Source organism: Leptinotarsa decemlineata, unplaced genomic scaffold (genome assembly GCF_025532065.1).
Source record: "Leptinotarsa decemlineata unplaced genomic scaffold, Ldec_3_MD MMD2_tig00026361_RagTag_RagTag, whole genome shotgun sequence".
Lineage (NCBI taxonomy): Eukaryota > Metazoa > Arthropoda > Insecta > Coleoptera > Chrysomelidae > Leptinotarsa > Leptinotarsa decemlineata.
The window spans coordinates 2,985,223-3,002,234 of NW_027412704.1; the positions used below are offsets into that span (position 1 = coordinate 2,985,223).

The 17,012-nt window shown below is 33.9% G+C and overlaps 1 protein-coding gene across 1 annotated transcript; it reads right to left on the reverse strand.

Moving 5' to 3' along the window:
* Positions 1–496: 496 nt before the first annotated feature.
* Positions 497–6,273, reverse strand: Ude (Uracil-DNA degrading factor). Its single transcript, XM_023173776.2, has 3 exons — positions 6,122–6,273; positions 5,909–6,064; positions 497–1,333 (listed from the first exon to the last, which is right to left on the reverse strand). The coding sequence occupies exons 2-3, from the start codon at positions 6,060–6,062 to the stop codon at positions 684–686; spliced, it is 804 nt and encodes a 267-aa protein (XP_023029544.2). The 5' UTR covers positions 6,063–6,064; positions 6,122–6,273; the 3' UTR covers positions 497–683.
* Between the last annotated feature and the right edge of the window lie 10,739 nt (positions 6,274–17,012).

Genomic DNA, 17,012 nt, shown 5'->3' on the forward strand with positions numbered 1-17,012 from the left:
CTATTAAAATGGAAATGATCGACTGTATAGCCAAACTAACTGACTGTTATAGCACCAGTCAATCTAATAATAACACAGATGATCTTCAAACATGACTCAACCTCTGACGGAAGCGCCAAACTCTTTCGAAGGTTCGAAATAGATGAATACTTCAATCAAGCAGACCACTATTATAATCTTCATGCGGTCACTGTTCACTGTGGTTCTGGCGTTGAATCTGATCATTATTACGCCATGAAGGGACCCACCACTGGGAGGTCCATCAGAGCAGAGACCCGCATTACTTCAACAAGGCTTTCTGCGATGAGATGGCTCAGATTCATATATCCTTCTGGCACGGATACACACCTCAGGAAGAGGCGCCCTGTCACCTCTGAGGGTGACAGGGCAAAATTTTGATGTAACTCACGATCGATAGTCTTGCCTCAACTGTCTTTGAAGGGGGTTTCAAAATGACGAACCTATTATATAAATATCATTTAAAAACTATAACATATTCGTTAATTACTCATTATTTAATTCAAAATTATAACAACGGAAAATGTGGCAACGACTTAACCATAAATAACGAATCTTCAAATTTACAACTATACAAAAATAAAAAATACTTATTGTAAAGCTGAGGTTCACTCTTTGAAATGATTGGAATAACTCTGAAAATTCAACAATATTCACAACATAACCTAGGAATTTCCCTTATTCTTCTTTTTAGGAGACTCATCTGCCTCGTCCTCTGAACTATCCCCAGATGACTTCCTCTTGCTTCCCTTTTCAGGTTTCTTTTGTTTTTTGTCTTTTTCACATTTCTCATCATCATCTTTCTCATCATCTTTCTCTTCATCTTCTTCATCGGTATTCATCTCTTCATCCTCAGACTCTTTGCCACTACCCAATTTCTTCTCATAAGTTGATACGTTCTTTTTAATTTTACTAGCATCTGGACTGTAGGCCCACAGGATTATTTCCATATGCTCTTTCGTAGGAAGATCGTCCTTCCACATTTCAGGAGCCTCCTCGCCTATAGCTTTCAGCAATTTCTTGAGTTCTGCGTTTCTGACAATGTCCCAGGTGGGTTTATCTTCTCCGCTGGCAACTGTCCTGAGATTTTTGTACTCGCCCTTGGCTTTTTTCTTATAAGCTTCGAGGAATCTTTCGGCTAATTTATTTTCTATTTTGTAGGTATCTCTGAGGGGCAGGAGGGCCTCAATTGAAGCCAGAGGTAGGTAGGCCCTATTTTCCTTGGACAAGTTGTTCAGTTCGAATTTTGTTAGCCACGTTTCGAACACCTCCATGGCATCGTTGATATTTTGGAGTTTGTCCTTGTCTTTGGTTACTGAAAAAAGAAAAATTATATCACAAAATATATATCAAACGTAAATTAGAGTGGCATATTGTCTGCCTAAGGTAAGGAGGGTCAGCTTGAGAAAGTAGGGAACCGTCGGTTGAATTGGTTAAAGTTGCCCATTCTGGAACTCGTTTGAATGAAGGAAAGGTTCCAAATTCTACCCATTAAATGGGTAGAAATTTGTTGCTTAAGATTGATTTATTTTTCCAGTTTGGATGTAAGTGAAACTTCTGGTCACGATCTATACTGTTTATTTATTGGCTGGTGGTTAGAGCCACAACAAAAGAGGAGGTAATTAAAACCACAACAAAAGATAGAGGTGATTAAAACGTTAGTTGGGAGAACCTGAGAGTCTTCCTGAGGAACTCAATAAGCTAAAAAATGCCTTTGAAGTGCGCCATATGATCCAGGAGGAAGAACGGCAAAGTAACCCTAGCTAGTCTAGTCAAGGGAAATACTTTCCTTCTGTATGTTAAAATGTTACGGACCGGATTGGGATAATCTTAGAGAAACACGACGTGAAACCAACATTTGGACCAACGAAAACTATCAGACAAAGTCTAAGGTCGGCCAAGGACCCCAAATACCCTTTAGCAACACCCGGGGTATACCGGATTCCTTGTAGATGTGGGTCGGTCTAGATTGGAACTACGAAAAAAAGTATAGGTATCCGTCTCTCGGACAAACCGACAAATCAGCTTTAGCTCTCAGAAAAGAAAGCATTCAATCAATCAATCAATAAAGCTTTCGATTCAGTTAATTTCGATTTACTCATCAGCAAGCTCAAGTTCATAGGACTCGATGACATTGCTCCTAAATGGATGATCAGCTATCTCACAGACCGATCGCAAAGTGTCAAACTGGATGATTACTCATGGTCATCCCTAAAAGAAACAATCTCATGTGTACCGCAGGGAAGTATTTCAGGACTCTTGATGTTTTCAGTGTTTATTTTTGATTACCCCACTTTCTTATCACATTGTCAAGTACATCTATACGCAGATGACATACAGTTATATTTGTCTTCTCATAACACCGATACAGAAAGTTGCGTGGCCAATATAAACACAGATTTGCACAAAACATTCCTATACTCGGAGAATCATGGACTGAAAATCAATCCAAAGACAAATAGTACAAACTCTGTAACTTTAGGCTCACTCTCGATAACGCAGACATTGACTGGGTAGACAGTGCTAAAATCTCGGCGTAACCATAGATAACTCTTTGTCTTTCCATGAACATGTGACAAAACATTTTCTAAGTATCATTTTTCAAACTCAAATCGCTATATAAATTCAAGTATCAGTTATCAGAAGAAATGAAACTCAGGTTAGTTAAAACTCTTATTTACCCCCATATCGAGTATAGTTGTTCGGTATATTACAATTTCTTGCCGCAATATAACAAGCAGAAGTTACAACGTATACAAAATGCTTACATGCAATTCGTATGCTGTATATCATATGGTGAACATGTCACCCCATTTTTGTTAAAAATGAAGGAGCTGAATGTGAGGTACAGAGTCCAATATTAGATAAAATTGTTTTGTTTAAGTTGCTCCAAACTAAAACACCTAGTTATTTATATAGTTTATTAAGCAGGCATTCTGATATACATATATGGTCAATTTGAGAATTAACTCATTCAACTTACCTAGGTACCGTACTTCCAAATTTCAAGGATGTTTTTCTTATATAGCCCCTTTTTATCTGAATGAAATTTTACCCTTTTAAAATCATAATATTCATCAATTCAAGAAAGAAATAAAAAATCACAGATGCCTACTGCTCAGTGCTAATTTCAAATATTTGAAATTCAATGTAAGGTAGTGCAATGAAATTGTTAAATTGACCAAAATAATGTTCAGAATATTAAGAGTTATTAGCAATTATGTGATCGATTATTTTTTTCTGTACTCTATCATTGTTATGATAGTAAATTAGTATTTTTATAATTATTTTCTCAAACTCACTGTATAATTTTTAGAAGGGGTGGAAGATAGCCTTTGACTAACCCTCTTCCTTTTATGTATAAATGTATTTTTATGCATAGTAATATTATTATTATTATTCACTTTATCTCATTCGAAGATACAATAATACTCGATAAAACTGAAAATTACTGCCCAAGAGTATACAAAGAGGTAATGGAAATCAAAACTGATAATTTCAATAGAAAAGAAGAAGCAATGAACATTAATAAAATCTGGCTACCTGTCCTCAGTTGTATACAAACAAAGTCATTTAATCTTAAGATAAACCAACCACGCCCACCTATAATTTATGTGTAGGGAACAACGGGAGCAACAACTCCATCACTTCGACGTTACTTCATCGCCTTTGAATAATGTCTACCGCAGTAGTAGACGAAACGTCAGGCATGAAAACCTGCGTACCACGGCCAAAAAACCTGGAAAAGTGGTTTGACCCAATATTATTTCATTCGATTAAAATGAGTCACTCATAGTTAGAGATAAATTCTCATACATGTAGCTTTGGCAATCTTCCAGTGTCCGATGATTTCATATTCTGGTTTTACAGGAATAATGGCATCAATACGCTTGAAAAGTAATTGGAAGCCGTGAACTGAAGCGAGAAACATGGTCAACGACTCGACTGTTAAATGTTTACTTCTACTAAACGTTATTTTAATCACAAACATTAGCTATTCAAAGCCATCATATTGAAAAGTGGTCAGCTCTAAAAAATATAGTTCGAGATTTCAGATTTCTATAAAAAAAAGTTTAGTAGCGAAATTATCCTATCATTGTACTAGATTCTGTACATTCAAGTGTCCACAATATCTTCAATATGCATTTTTACATTTCAATACTTTCGTGTGATGCTGATTTCAAATTGTACAAAAAACGTGACTGGAAAAATGAAGTCAATACCCGTTGATTTGCATCATATACGGACATTATGAAATCGACATCCATAGAATTACACCCTTGAATGTATTCATGACTGTATAAATTTGCTAATTTTTAACTATCGATTACGAGTTCAATTCCTTTGATACTTTCAAAACTGGGAAACTGTGCATTGTTCAAAACATAGTTATTACACTGCTTCCTTCGAATAATACTATTCATATTAGTCATCATTATGAAGAGCTGAATTTTACATTAATGTATACGAATATCATTTGAAAGTATACGACAGTGATTAACGTTTTCCCAGAGTTTGAGGTTCGAATATAAAACCTAGATGTCGCCCACTTAGTGATTCAGTGGTGGAGACGCTGACGCAACAAATTTTGATATTTGGTATTTTCTCGTGAAAATAGCAACCAAGAAATATTTTAATTATAGGACAATGTTATGGTCAAGAAGAGAATAGATATCATGAGTTGTTTTCCACCAGTGGTAATTTTAAAAGTATTAAATTTATAAGGTATCTGCGCATGAAACATATCTATAATTATGGATAGTATCCATAATTATAATTACACAGTTCATTCATATAATGAATAGTATTATTGAGCTAGCAGAGCTCTTCAACATCTGCACAATACAAACTATAGAAAAACAACATTTCACCTTCAGTGAAACTATTCAGTTTATTAATCTACATTAATCCTATACAAAATTTTGTTAATTTACGGAACTGCTTTTTGATGATAAATCTTTCCATTGTTCCTTTTTGAGATTAACGTCATAGTTGGCATTTCTGATTATTATCAACATCTCGAATTCTAATAAAGTATTTCTTGCCGTCATTATTGAGATCTTCAATAATTGTTTTTTGACGCTATATCGATTGAACAATAAATTTGAGAAATGAATTAACATGCCTTAAAATAAGCCAAGCGAGTATGCATTGCAGAATAATTTTGATAGTTTACTTTTTTGATCAATTTTGTATATGATGCATCGTGGATGAATTTCAAATAGTAGTCGGTAACGGTTACCAACCGCTTTTTTCGAAATGTCACCAGTATATAACCTTAAAATAAAGGGATGTCAACAGAAATAAATCCGTCGATGAATTAAGTTTTTGAAAGGGACAATTTTGATTATTAAATTGAAAAGTGTCAAAGAAAGAGAGATAAGAAATGAAAGTGGAAGTGAATATATGTTTTTCTATAGTTTTCATTATGCAAAGAGGAGAATGAAAAATTGCATTTTTCGAAACTTTGGAGGGCTGGAACTCTGGAAATCAGAGACAGCAACGATTTTCTCTCACCGATTCGTAAAAGCACGTCAAAATACGTAAGTACACCCAAAATATTTTTCAAAAAGTATGCGCCTATCCAAAAGTTTACCTTGAAAAGTTATGCGAACCTATGGGAAAAATCGCAGTTGGCACCACTGCACTGTATATGCGCAACTCATTTATCCGTTAAAGTATTTCAGATATTTGATTTCTGGTCAGTTCCTCGATAGTCATATAAGTTTACCTCACATGTGGAAACAATGGGTTTGAAAATATTATTCATGTGAAGTTTTCAAATGTTATTTACTCTCAATTGCAATTTCCAACCAGATTAAACACCATTCGCAGTCGCCCGGTAGGCAACGAATGCGCGATTTTGTTTTCTATATTTAAAAAAACTCACATGTTAGTGTTCTTTTTGCTCTCCCTATCAGTCCCTTGATCGCCAACCGCTGGTAATCCGGATCTCTGCCCTCCAAATTTTTAATAGTTTCTTCGGCCTTCTCCTTATCTTTGAATCCCAAACCGGGAACGGTATCGGCCTTAGTTTCAGACATCGCTAAAAAAACGAGTAACTGTAAAAAGTATCGACAAAAGTCATGTAACGTCAACTCACCTAGAAATTACCGAATTTGTGCTGGGTACGAATAAACAAACACGATGAAGTTATAACTTGACTGAGCGCTGTTCTACAAATTCAAATACAATTCGAAATTTCTGGTTTATAGCGGCATAGTTCGGTCCGAGTAATAGTCGAGCGGACCACGGATACTTCTAAATATACATGCGGAATAGGAAGGTCAGCTCTGTGATTCGAGTGTTGAGGAGATGACAAAATATCTAAAATGAGTAGTTACGTCATGAAAGGTATTGTCGATTTTCTTGCGCTTGCTGTGTACGTTTGTCATTGAGCATTTGATTATAGAATTGATGATATGTACTCATAAGTATCGGAAAAGTGGGCCGAGCGCACTGATTGATGATGGGCCGAATTTAGCTCTTTTCAAGTTCACCTAAAGACTCTAAAAATATTTTGAGGAACATTCGAGATGCAGATGTTTCCCGCGCTTGCGATAAAGAAGTCACCCACGAACAAAAGCAATGGTTATTTAGGTTATAATAACAATTGTGATTCAGAATAAGTGTTCACATAGGAGCTCAAATAATAATAATAAATGGTTGGCATATTAAATGTTTAATGTGCCAACCATCACCCCTAAGTTTTTAGCTGTATTGACAGGAATCAATATAAACAAGTTCTAAGTGGAAATTGTTTCTTGCAAATTCACGATATCTCTTGAATATACACTGCTCAACAATTGCAGTGAATTTTGAGACAACAAAAGTAAAAAGCGAATATTTAGAAACTTCACAAAGTCATATCATACTAGGCAGTGTATTGGGACAAAAGCTTTCTGTCTTTTTATGTGGGAAACTTTCTACAGCTGGGATTGAATCAGATAACTGTATGGATTGCTTTACAATTATTGACATGAGTACATTTGTCTTTTCGGGTGACATATCATCGTGATTATATAAAAGAAACGTGTACTTCGTCTTGTAATGTTATCCAAAACATTGCTGATGAGACAGGTGTCTCATACGCAAATGGCATAGTGTAAATTTTAAGACTATCAGCATTCCTGATTATAATCAATCTGCAAAGAACATATCAGCTAATCAAATTATCAGTTCAAAAAGAGAACATTTTCTTAATGAAGCAGTGGCCAATGACATTGTGAAGATAGAAAGATAGATGAAATGGATGCAGAATCTTTAGGAAACCTTCAACAGGACCAAAGATCTTCAACTTTAGAAATAATCTAGGAATAGCGGTGGTTAGAAGAGAAATTGAAGAATGAAATCTTTACTCATGAAGGGGAGTGTTGGAAATACCCTTTATTACCATAAAAATAACAACAGAGTTATCAAAGTTGTAGTTATGTTTTTATATTCCATATAAAATTGATAGTTTAAAAGTTATACCAGAATTTATTTTGTTTGATAAGAAATATATATGAGTAAATCATCAAGTACCCAATGCAGTGGAGATATTAAGAAAACAAAGGAAAAAAATTAGCTATAGAAATTGAGTACAGAAGAATGTGATGTTAGCCGACAAGAATAACATGAATGTCAAATAAAGAAATCAGTAAAGAATGAAAGGTGGAATCAGATATATTGGAAATATAGAACATAATGTTTGGGAATTTTGGAAGAAAAATGACTACTAGAATTTGCTTCAAAATTGAAAAATCACTGAAAAACGTAGTAAAATAAAGAAAACTTCGATATACATCATTAAGGAACAAACTGAATATGAAAAAGTGATTTTCGTAAAACTCAATATTCATATTGTTTTGAATTGGCTTTTTTCCAAGTTTGTATCTTGAAAAATCCAATGACGTCAGATCAGAAAGTCGTGCTGGCCATTCCAGCGGTCCTCATCTTTCTATTCACCGATTTGGAATTTTCGGTTGAGGTGTTGCTGGACATTTGGTAATCAGGTGGTGCTCCATGCTGCTGAAACCATCTCGCTGAAACTTGAGGGTTTGTTGGATCGGAGTCTAACTTTGTCAAAGTTGACACGACATTTTTTGGAGCAGTCCGCCATTCAAACTACCATCAATAAAATGGAACCGATGATATCGTCTGCCCACACATAAATCTTTCTAGGATAGGTATAGGTATTGGGTATTTTCTTTTCTCATCTAGTGAGGATTTTCCCAAAACCGATAGCGGCAAAACGATTAGCATGACCGTGACATGTATAGGTGTTATCATCAGTAAACAAAAAATTTTCTGATTGGATTCTATAATTTTATCTAATAATGTCATGCTTCGTCCACAAAAATATGTTTTTCTGATAAAATCGTCTTTCAGGAGCTCCTGAGACGATGGCTGACATATAACATTGGGACTGCTCTCCGACTAGAAGTATGTGGATTTTCCTCAAACTCAAGCATACCTAATATTCAATTTTGTATTATCATTTATTACATTGACAGCTGCTTCTTCATCTGTCTCTAAGCTCGACAAACTACTTTTCTATTTTACTAATTGTCTCTTCAACTAATCATCTCTAGACTTGTTATTTCAAGCATTTCTGTTATTAAACCATTTTTATGATTTCCAGTTAAACTGTTAACACTAACGACTGCTGTGTATTCCTTTTAGATAAGAACTTCAGCCACGCTCTTACTGAATTATGACTTTGAAAAATCGTAGAGGCACTGTTATGAAAGAACTATACAAATACTTTGAATATTATAAAAAAATGTGTTGTGTTCAATAACCGGATTGGAGTACCTACTTCAATCCTTGTAAACAGTGAGGATGATATCAAATAAGCTAAGATATATTCATTAAAGTCAAATCTAATAAATAATGTTATAAATAGAGATACGTTTACTTTAATTCGTCTCTGTATACTTATTTGTGTTTGAATTGTCAAATGTTATAATCTTCAATGTAATTTTACATTCCATTCACGAATATTTCAGAGCTTAGAAACCTAGGACCCGATGATTTTAAAATGAAAGCAGCCAATGAAAGTTAGGGGAATGTCTCTAAGAAAAAATAAACTTACCAATGGTGTCAGTCTTGAACAGCTGCGATTGTGTAAAACAACGAACAAAAAGTTTCAATATAATAATTCATTCATTTATTAGTCTTTCATAAATAAAAACGGAAGATATGATTAACGCACCTGCACCAGCTGTGAGGAATCTCTCAGACAGACTTGTTCTTCACACTAGAATAAGTATTCACAAAGTGAATTCAAAAATTGCTTCAAACCTAGATAAGAATACTAAAAAAATATAAAAAATTTAAAATCTCTAGAAAATGACTTTGAACCATCGTTAATGACATTTAAATGATGTACCTAATTTGGGAAAATGTTTATTTTCTCCTGAAAACGTCTGCTACATTGATGCTTTTCCCAAAATCGCATTTAAGTCGTTACAAAATTCAACCAAATGAATTTTATTTGTCAAACTGCTATGGCTCTTGAGGCCATTAAGTTTATTCAATCGAAATAATAATAATCCATCAATAATAAACTGTGAGAAACACAGGGCCGGAATTAGGGGAGGGCGTTAACGTGGTAATTTACTTTTTAATAAATTATATTTGACTTTACTAAAATATTTGTTATAATACTTTCATTTGCTGTCAGCAAATTTTTGAAAGTGAGAAAGAATTATTTATTTCATTTTGCAAATAATTATTAATTAGGGACTTCCACTCCTTCGTTGCCAAGGCCTCCAAACGTTCAAATCCGGCCCTGAAGAAACCTCATAAATTCTTCGCACTTTAGTGTTCTTTTAAAAAATATGTTTCAGGTACTCAAGCTTAGAATATGTAGCTCTCGTTTAATTTGAAATAGATAACGGCAAAGTCTTAAAGTTGTCTTGAGCTGTCTCTAATTGATTTTTGGATAATTCGGCGAAATTTTCATTTTTGACAACGATGTTCACTGTTACCGTGGGCATCACTTGCCCTCACATGTGGGTATGAAGCAACTATTTCTCAAATGTCATTCAACAACTATTCATAAACAAGTTGGAATACCTAATCAATATGTGAAACAACAATTTGCTTCGACATACCTACGAATATCAACTCCATTTTGTAGATATTTGTTCGAATAGCTATCTAATAATACTCCTTCAAAAATTACCTAGTCATGAATTATTAATAACACAAGCTTCTTTCAACATTACGCCATAAACTCTAGATGAAAAGTATTAAATACTTAGGTCAACATTTTGATTGGAATGTAAATCAGCATGATTTTGATATGCTGGCTTCATCTAGTAACGAATAGCTGAAACGTGATGAGTATCAAGGTTTTCAAATGAAATTATAGTAGATTTCTTTAAATGCCATAGCTCTTAAATGTTTATTAAAGTGATCAGTAACGAGATGCCGCCAACTGCGTTCATTAGAATTTTAGAGAAGATTAATAAGATAGATTAAAAACTTTTAAATTCAGTCATTCATATATCATTGCAGAGGACAGAGTTACTTTACAAATAATATTTGCCACCCTGTCGGTTAATCCTTAAAGAAAAAGTACTGGTTGTAACGGAACTAGAGATAAACGGAAAAAAATAATGAATTCTCAGTAAAAAACATTTTTAAAAACAAACTTTAATTTATATAATCAAAAAAAAACTTTTATTGCATTAACATTACACAATTACATGATATATAGAAGCTTGTCATGGGATTTATTTATTTTACAGAGCATTCCTTGAAATTATTATTGTAAAGTTACATACTATAGAAACAGTCCGTTTTTTAGCTGGTCCCACTATCGCTATCTGGGAAACAGTACGGGTCTGTTAAATTGGACAAAACTTTTCTATTTTGGTGAATTACAATAATCTCTTTTCAGATCAAAAATATCAGTGGTTGGATTCGGCTTGCATCCATGAATTTATGGATGTCTTTATACATGCTTTCGCTACCCCGCAGAAGGGTTCTGGGCCAATCATAGCCTTGGATGTGCCTTCATGGGTTAGAACATCGGCCTCCTCGTTGCTCTTGTGACCCTCATGTCCGGGTACCCAAGCTGGAGTAACCCTAATTTGGGTACTCAGCTTCTTGAGTGTGCTCAGACAGCTTCCCACCAGTCTTGAGAAGACTTAAAATGAGCTGTGCGCCTTAATTGCCGCCTGGCTGTCGGAGAAAATGGCAATGAATTTATTTGTGACCTTCTGCCAGTTTATTTCCCCTATACAGTGTTCGATGGCCACCACATTTGACCACATTGCTCTGCCCCCATATATACCGGCTCCCACTCCTTCTTGGGTCTATGAGCCATCTGTATACACCAAGTTTCTTCCGCTTTTAGCAGTGGGCCGTTTTGCTAGCCCTCTCTATTTGGTATGACGATTTTGAAATCTTTTTGAAAGTTGTACTGCGGAACTGTGTTATCCACGGGCATTCCTAGTATTGGATCTCCCTTCATTTCATTGTACAGTAGTATTCTGCACCGTGTGACTGGCTGATTGGGGTTTGCCACCCTGCATTAGCCTGTGTGTCACCAGTCTGGCATTATTTATAGTTCCAAAATGTTACTAGGTTGGATACAGAATTGGAAGACCTTTCAAATGATGTGACACCTCAATACCATTTGAGTCGGTAGTTAACTTTACCGCTGAAAACTACAGTTGACGTTTTTCATGGCTTTTTTACAATTTCAATACCAAGTAAATTATTCAAAGTGGCTTGTTTCTACGGAAGCGTAGAAGGGCAAAAGATTATTTGTTTATTTGATCCACCATAATTTCGACTTATTTCGTAATTTCGACTTTTATCTCGTAATTTCGACTTTTTTCTCGTAATTTCGACTTTTATCTCGTAATTTCGACTTTTTTTATCTAGTAATTTCGACTTTTATCTCATAATTTCGACTTTTATCTCATAATTTCGACTTTTATCTCATAATTTCGACTTTTATCTCATAATTTCGACTTTTATCTCATAATTTCGACTTATATCTCGTACTTTCGACTTTTATCTCATAATTTCGACTTTTATCTCGCAATTTCGACTTTTATCTCGTAATTTCGACTTTTATCTCGTAATTTCAACTTTTATCTCATAATTTCGACTTTTATCTCGCAATTTCGACTTTTATCTCGTAATTTCGACTTTTTTTATCTCGTAATTTCGACTTTATCTCGTAATTTCGACTTTTTTATCTCGTAATTTCGACTTTTATCTCGTAATTTCGACTTTTATCTCATAATTTTGACTTTTATCTCATAATTTCGACTTTTATCTCGCAATTTCTACTTTTACCTCGTAATTTCGACTTTTATCTCGTAATTTCGACTTTTATCTCGTAATTTCGACTTTTATCTCGTAATTTCGACTTTCATCTCGTAATTTCGACTTCTATCTAGTAATTTCGACTTTTATCTCGAAATTTCAACTTTTATCTCGAAATTTCGACACTCTTTTCAAATCATTTCGACAGTGCTCCAATCTTCTCATAGTGGTATGTTTTTTACGAAGAAATATGACAGAAACCGATTTTATTGAATATTCGAAGCCTACTCATTTTTTGATTGAACCTTCGGAAACCAGTCTGCTCCAGTTATTTTTTTTGGCGTCATTAGATCTCTACGATTTTTCGAAACGAGGAGAGAAAACTCAAAATACCTAATAAATGAACATTGTATCTCTTCGAAGAACATACCGACAGAATTATTTGGTTGCCATTGCAAACTGTGTTTCTACATGACGTTCAAGATATGAATGTGTAGGGTATTCTTTTAAAATGTTAATAAATTTCTGCTAGAAATTTCTTCAGTTGTAGTGAAAAACTGAATTTTAGATAAGTTTTGATAATGAAGTAAGGATATTACTGATCAGATTGATTTACTATGATGAGAAACTATTATATTGGCCAAAGTCGACTTTCTCCTACTCGTGCGGAAAACATTTACTTTTTCAAAAAGGTACTGAATAATATCAATGCATAATAAATTATCAATCTAAAATTTATTCAAATAATATAATCAATTCACTTCTCAGGTTAATATATAAATCAATTGTGGCATAAGGATCTAGGGACCTTGTGTATTTATTTTTTTCATAAAAATTGAACATAGTATCCAAAAATCTTCATCACAGGCTTTCCGGGGATATGTACACTCCGACGAAAAATGTTTGAAAGCGAATGATGGAATCTTGATGAGGTGATCTGTAACTCCATGAAGGGAAGGCATCGCATGCAATTTATATATACTTGTGGTTAAAACAATCAAAAGACTATTTACAATATTTATAACTTAAGTTAATATTTAGGTTGGTAATGCAACATCTTTACATGATTACACTGTTGGCAAGATTGTTTTGTAGACATAGTTGCCAAGTATAATAAAAATGATATAACAGTTTTAGTGAAGAGATTTTGTAGACAAGAACAGTCAGTTTAGTTTTTCATTATTAAAAATTATCACTGTAATTTCATCTGTAGAAAACCAAATTAAAGTGTTGTAGTATTTTTCACAAAGTGTATCATTACTACCACAAGCTTGCAACATAATACTTGGTCTCCTTGCTGGAGCAATAGCATTTATTGTTTTCCGTATTCTATGAATACTCCATTCAAAACATACTTGATCAAGATCATTCTGAAATAAAAATTATAATTAAAATTTCATTAACAACAACTCATATCTTACGTGTACTAATGGTATGAAACAAAATTGAACTAGAGACTTGTCCGAAAATGATGCATCAAATAAATTGTCTTCTATTATCCTTTGATTGTGCATGCTTTTCCCATACAACAAAACATGGTCGATTTGTTGATTCAGTAAATACTTCATGAAAAGCTTTTTGTATCCTCTCCATTACTTCATTTTCAGTGCCCATATCGGTTCGTAAAGTTCTGGGGCATCCTCCTTTTAAGAAATATCCTCCAATTACCTACAAATTTTTTCAAGTGTGAAGATGAGATATAATAAATAGTGTGGTAAAATTTAATGAAATATCATTGACACGAGCATCTTCAAAAATGTATATTCAACTGAAATATTTGTTCTTGATTCAACATCAGTTCGAAATGATTATTGTTAAAGTTATTGATTGATTCAGAGTTAATGATTTTTTCTAACCTTAGGGTCGCTTGAGGTTGATCCCACTTTCAACCACATATTTCCATTGAAATTTCAATCACACAACAATTTCACGAACCTCCTGTTAACATCACCTCGTAGTAAATAATTAAAATGCACTCAAGGAACCATATTTCTACTTTTGAGTCAAAATTATGACTTTCAAGTCGAAATTACGAGATGAAAGTCGAAATTACGATATAAAAGTCGAAATTATGAGATAAAAGTCGAAATTACGAGATAAAAGTCGAAATTACGAGAAAAAAGTCGAAATTACGAGATAAAAGTCGAAATTATGAGATAAAAGTCGAAATTACGAGATAAAAGTCGAAATTACGAGAAAAAAGTCGAAATTACGAGATAAAAGTCGAAATTATGAGATAAAAGTCGAAATTACGAAAAAAAAGTCGAAATTACGAGATAAAAGTCGAAATTATGAGATAAAAGTCGAAATTACGAGATAAAAGTCGAAATTACGAGATAAAAGTCGAAATTATGAGATAAAAGTCGAAATTACGAGATAAAAGTCGAAATTACGAGATAAAAGTCGAAATTACGAGAAAAAAGTCGAAATTACGAGATAAAAGTCGAAATTATGAGATAAAAGTCGAAATTACGAGAAAAAAGTCGAAATTATGAGATAAAAATCGAAATTACGAGATAAAAGTCGAAATTACGAGATAAAAGTCGAAATTATGAGATAAAAGTCGAAATTACGAGATAAAAGTCGAAATTACGAGAAAAAAGTCGAAATTACGAGATAAAAGTCGAAATTACGAGATGAAAGTCGAAATTACGAAATAAAAGTTGAAATTACGAGATAAAAGTCGAAATTTCGACTTTTAAGTCGAAATTATGGATCAAATAAACAAATAATCTTTGGCCTTCTACGCTTCCGTACGTTTCAACTAGAATGCACTGTATGAAAAAACGCATATATAGGTGCTATCTTTTAAATGCCACGGTGCAACAAAAACGCGTTCAATTGATACAATTACGTGTCACTTCATATAATTTATTCTGGTCGCAATTAGAGCGACAATCAGATGGACATTAGGAGGATGACATTATGTATCAAGAGAATCATAATAGGTCACGCATATGTATAAACATTTAAGCCTAAATTGATTACATATACATGTTCTAATTTCGGTAGCTACATCACGCGTTTAAGATCTTCTGCGGGAAGCGAGAGACGAAGTTTATGTATTCCACAGTGCAGATGTGGGCGATTGTACAAGCGTGCATGTATAGTACAGGAAAATTAAACAAAAAAGCGCCCGAACCCGGGATTCCGAGAAGAAATAGTTTGTTTTCTGTAAGTTGTTCGTCCCTTCCACCCTGAATGTGATAAAAATTCTCTCTACCCACCATGGGTGTGGGGGGCAGCAGCACCCTATCTGTTGAAGACACTCAGAAATTATCGTAAATTTCTCGACATCATTCACAGATTTAGTGAGCCAACATCAACATATAGTTAAGTATCATAAAGTATCTGCGGGGCTGTGCCAGAGGAGATCAACTCTTCCCTTGCTACTCGTGGGAACACACATGATTGTAACAAACACAAAAACAGACGCAACAAAAACCAATCTCGAAGTGCTCACCTCAATCTATGCAGGTGGCTGGGGATGTCTGCTATTGACCTGTCCATCTTCCTGGAAAGGAAAGGATGGACAGGCTTCCTGGATGACCTAGGAATACTACTCCTCGGAAGGAAGTACAATGGGTCACATGTGACCTAAGTGCTGAGGTCCTTCACTCAACCTCCCTACTCTACAGATACAGATCGTAAAGTATCACATATATTTATTATTAGCCAAATGAAGTCTATTTATTGAAATTTCATGACACATGTCAAATTTTCGGGAATATTTTTATATCGCCCCTTTCAACCCTCTTGAAGTGACAATCAGAATAAGTGCGCATGTAATAGTTCATTTGAAAGTTTTTTAAATCTTTATCTAACAATGTGGGGTTAATTCCTCTGATTATTTTATTGAAAAGTATTACATTTTCAGTACAAAAGAACAAAAAACATTTGAAATGAAATATTCAATAAAAAGCCTTTCGCTTATGATAATAATAAAGGCGTTGCTGAAATTTTGTATCGATTTCTGGGTGATACGTATGATCTGTATTTTGCAGCATCGATGTTATTTTAGTCAAGAATCCCGTAAACCCCAGATTTTTGTTTTTTTTTTCAAGCAAAACTCTTCTCAGTGCATGGCCCTAACATAAATGGGAAACTAAGTTTCCAATTTATGTCGTGGCTTTGACAGGTGACAAGTAGAGTGAAAATTCGTCTCCGTCTACCCTCGAACTTTAACGAATAGACGATATCGAAAAATGATTTCATTTGTAACACAAATATTTTTGCTATGTTGGCTACTATGTGTAGTTGTCATTAGTCTGACGATTTCAATCTGACGCAAACTCGCGGCCATTATTATAATGTGCAAAAAAATCGCCATTTTGAAATACTCAAGCGCGTCAGATTAAGATATATATGGTTCATCTTTATGTTTAAGACGTGCTGTGTCATAATCTGACGATTATCTAGAGGGATTCGCTTAATCTGACTAAAACAATAATTTTTTTTTATTTATTGAACTTAATTAATTGAAAAGCTCAGGAAGTAGCATGCAAATAAATAAGTGTATGTTTTTTAAGTAGAATACTTGTATTTATAAGAAAATAATTTTTCAAAAATGCTGAAAAAAATTTAATTTTTTATAATCAATTGATTAATCAATGAAGAAAAGAGAAATGAAACTTTCTATGTTTGTTATCACTTTTATTTGTAACTAAAGTTACTGCAGTTTCGTCCTATAAGGACATTTTCAAACTTATATATTGTATAAT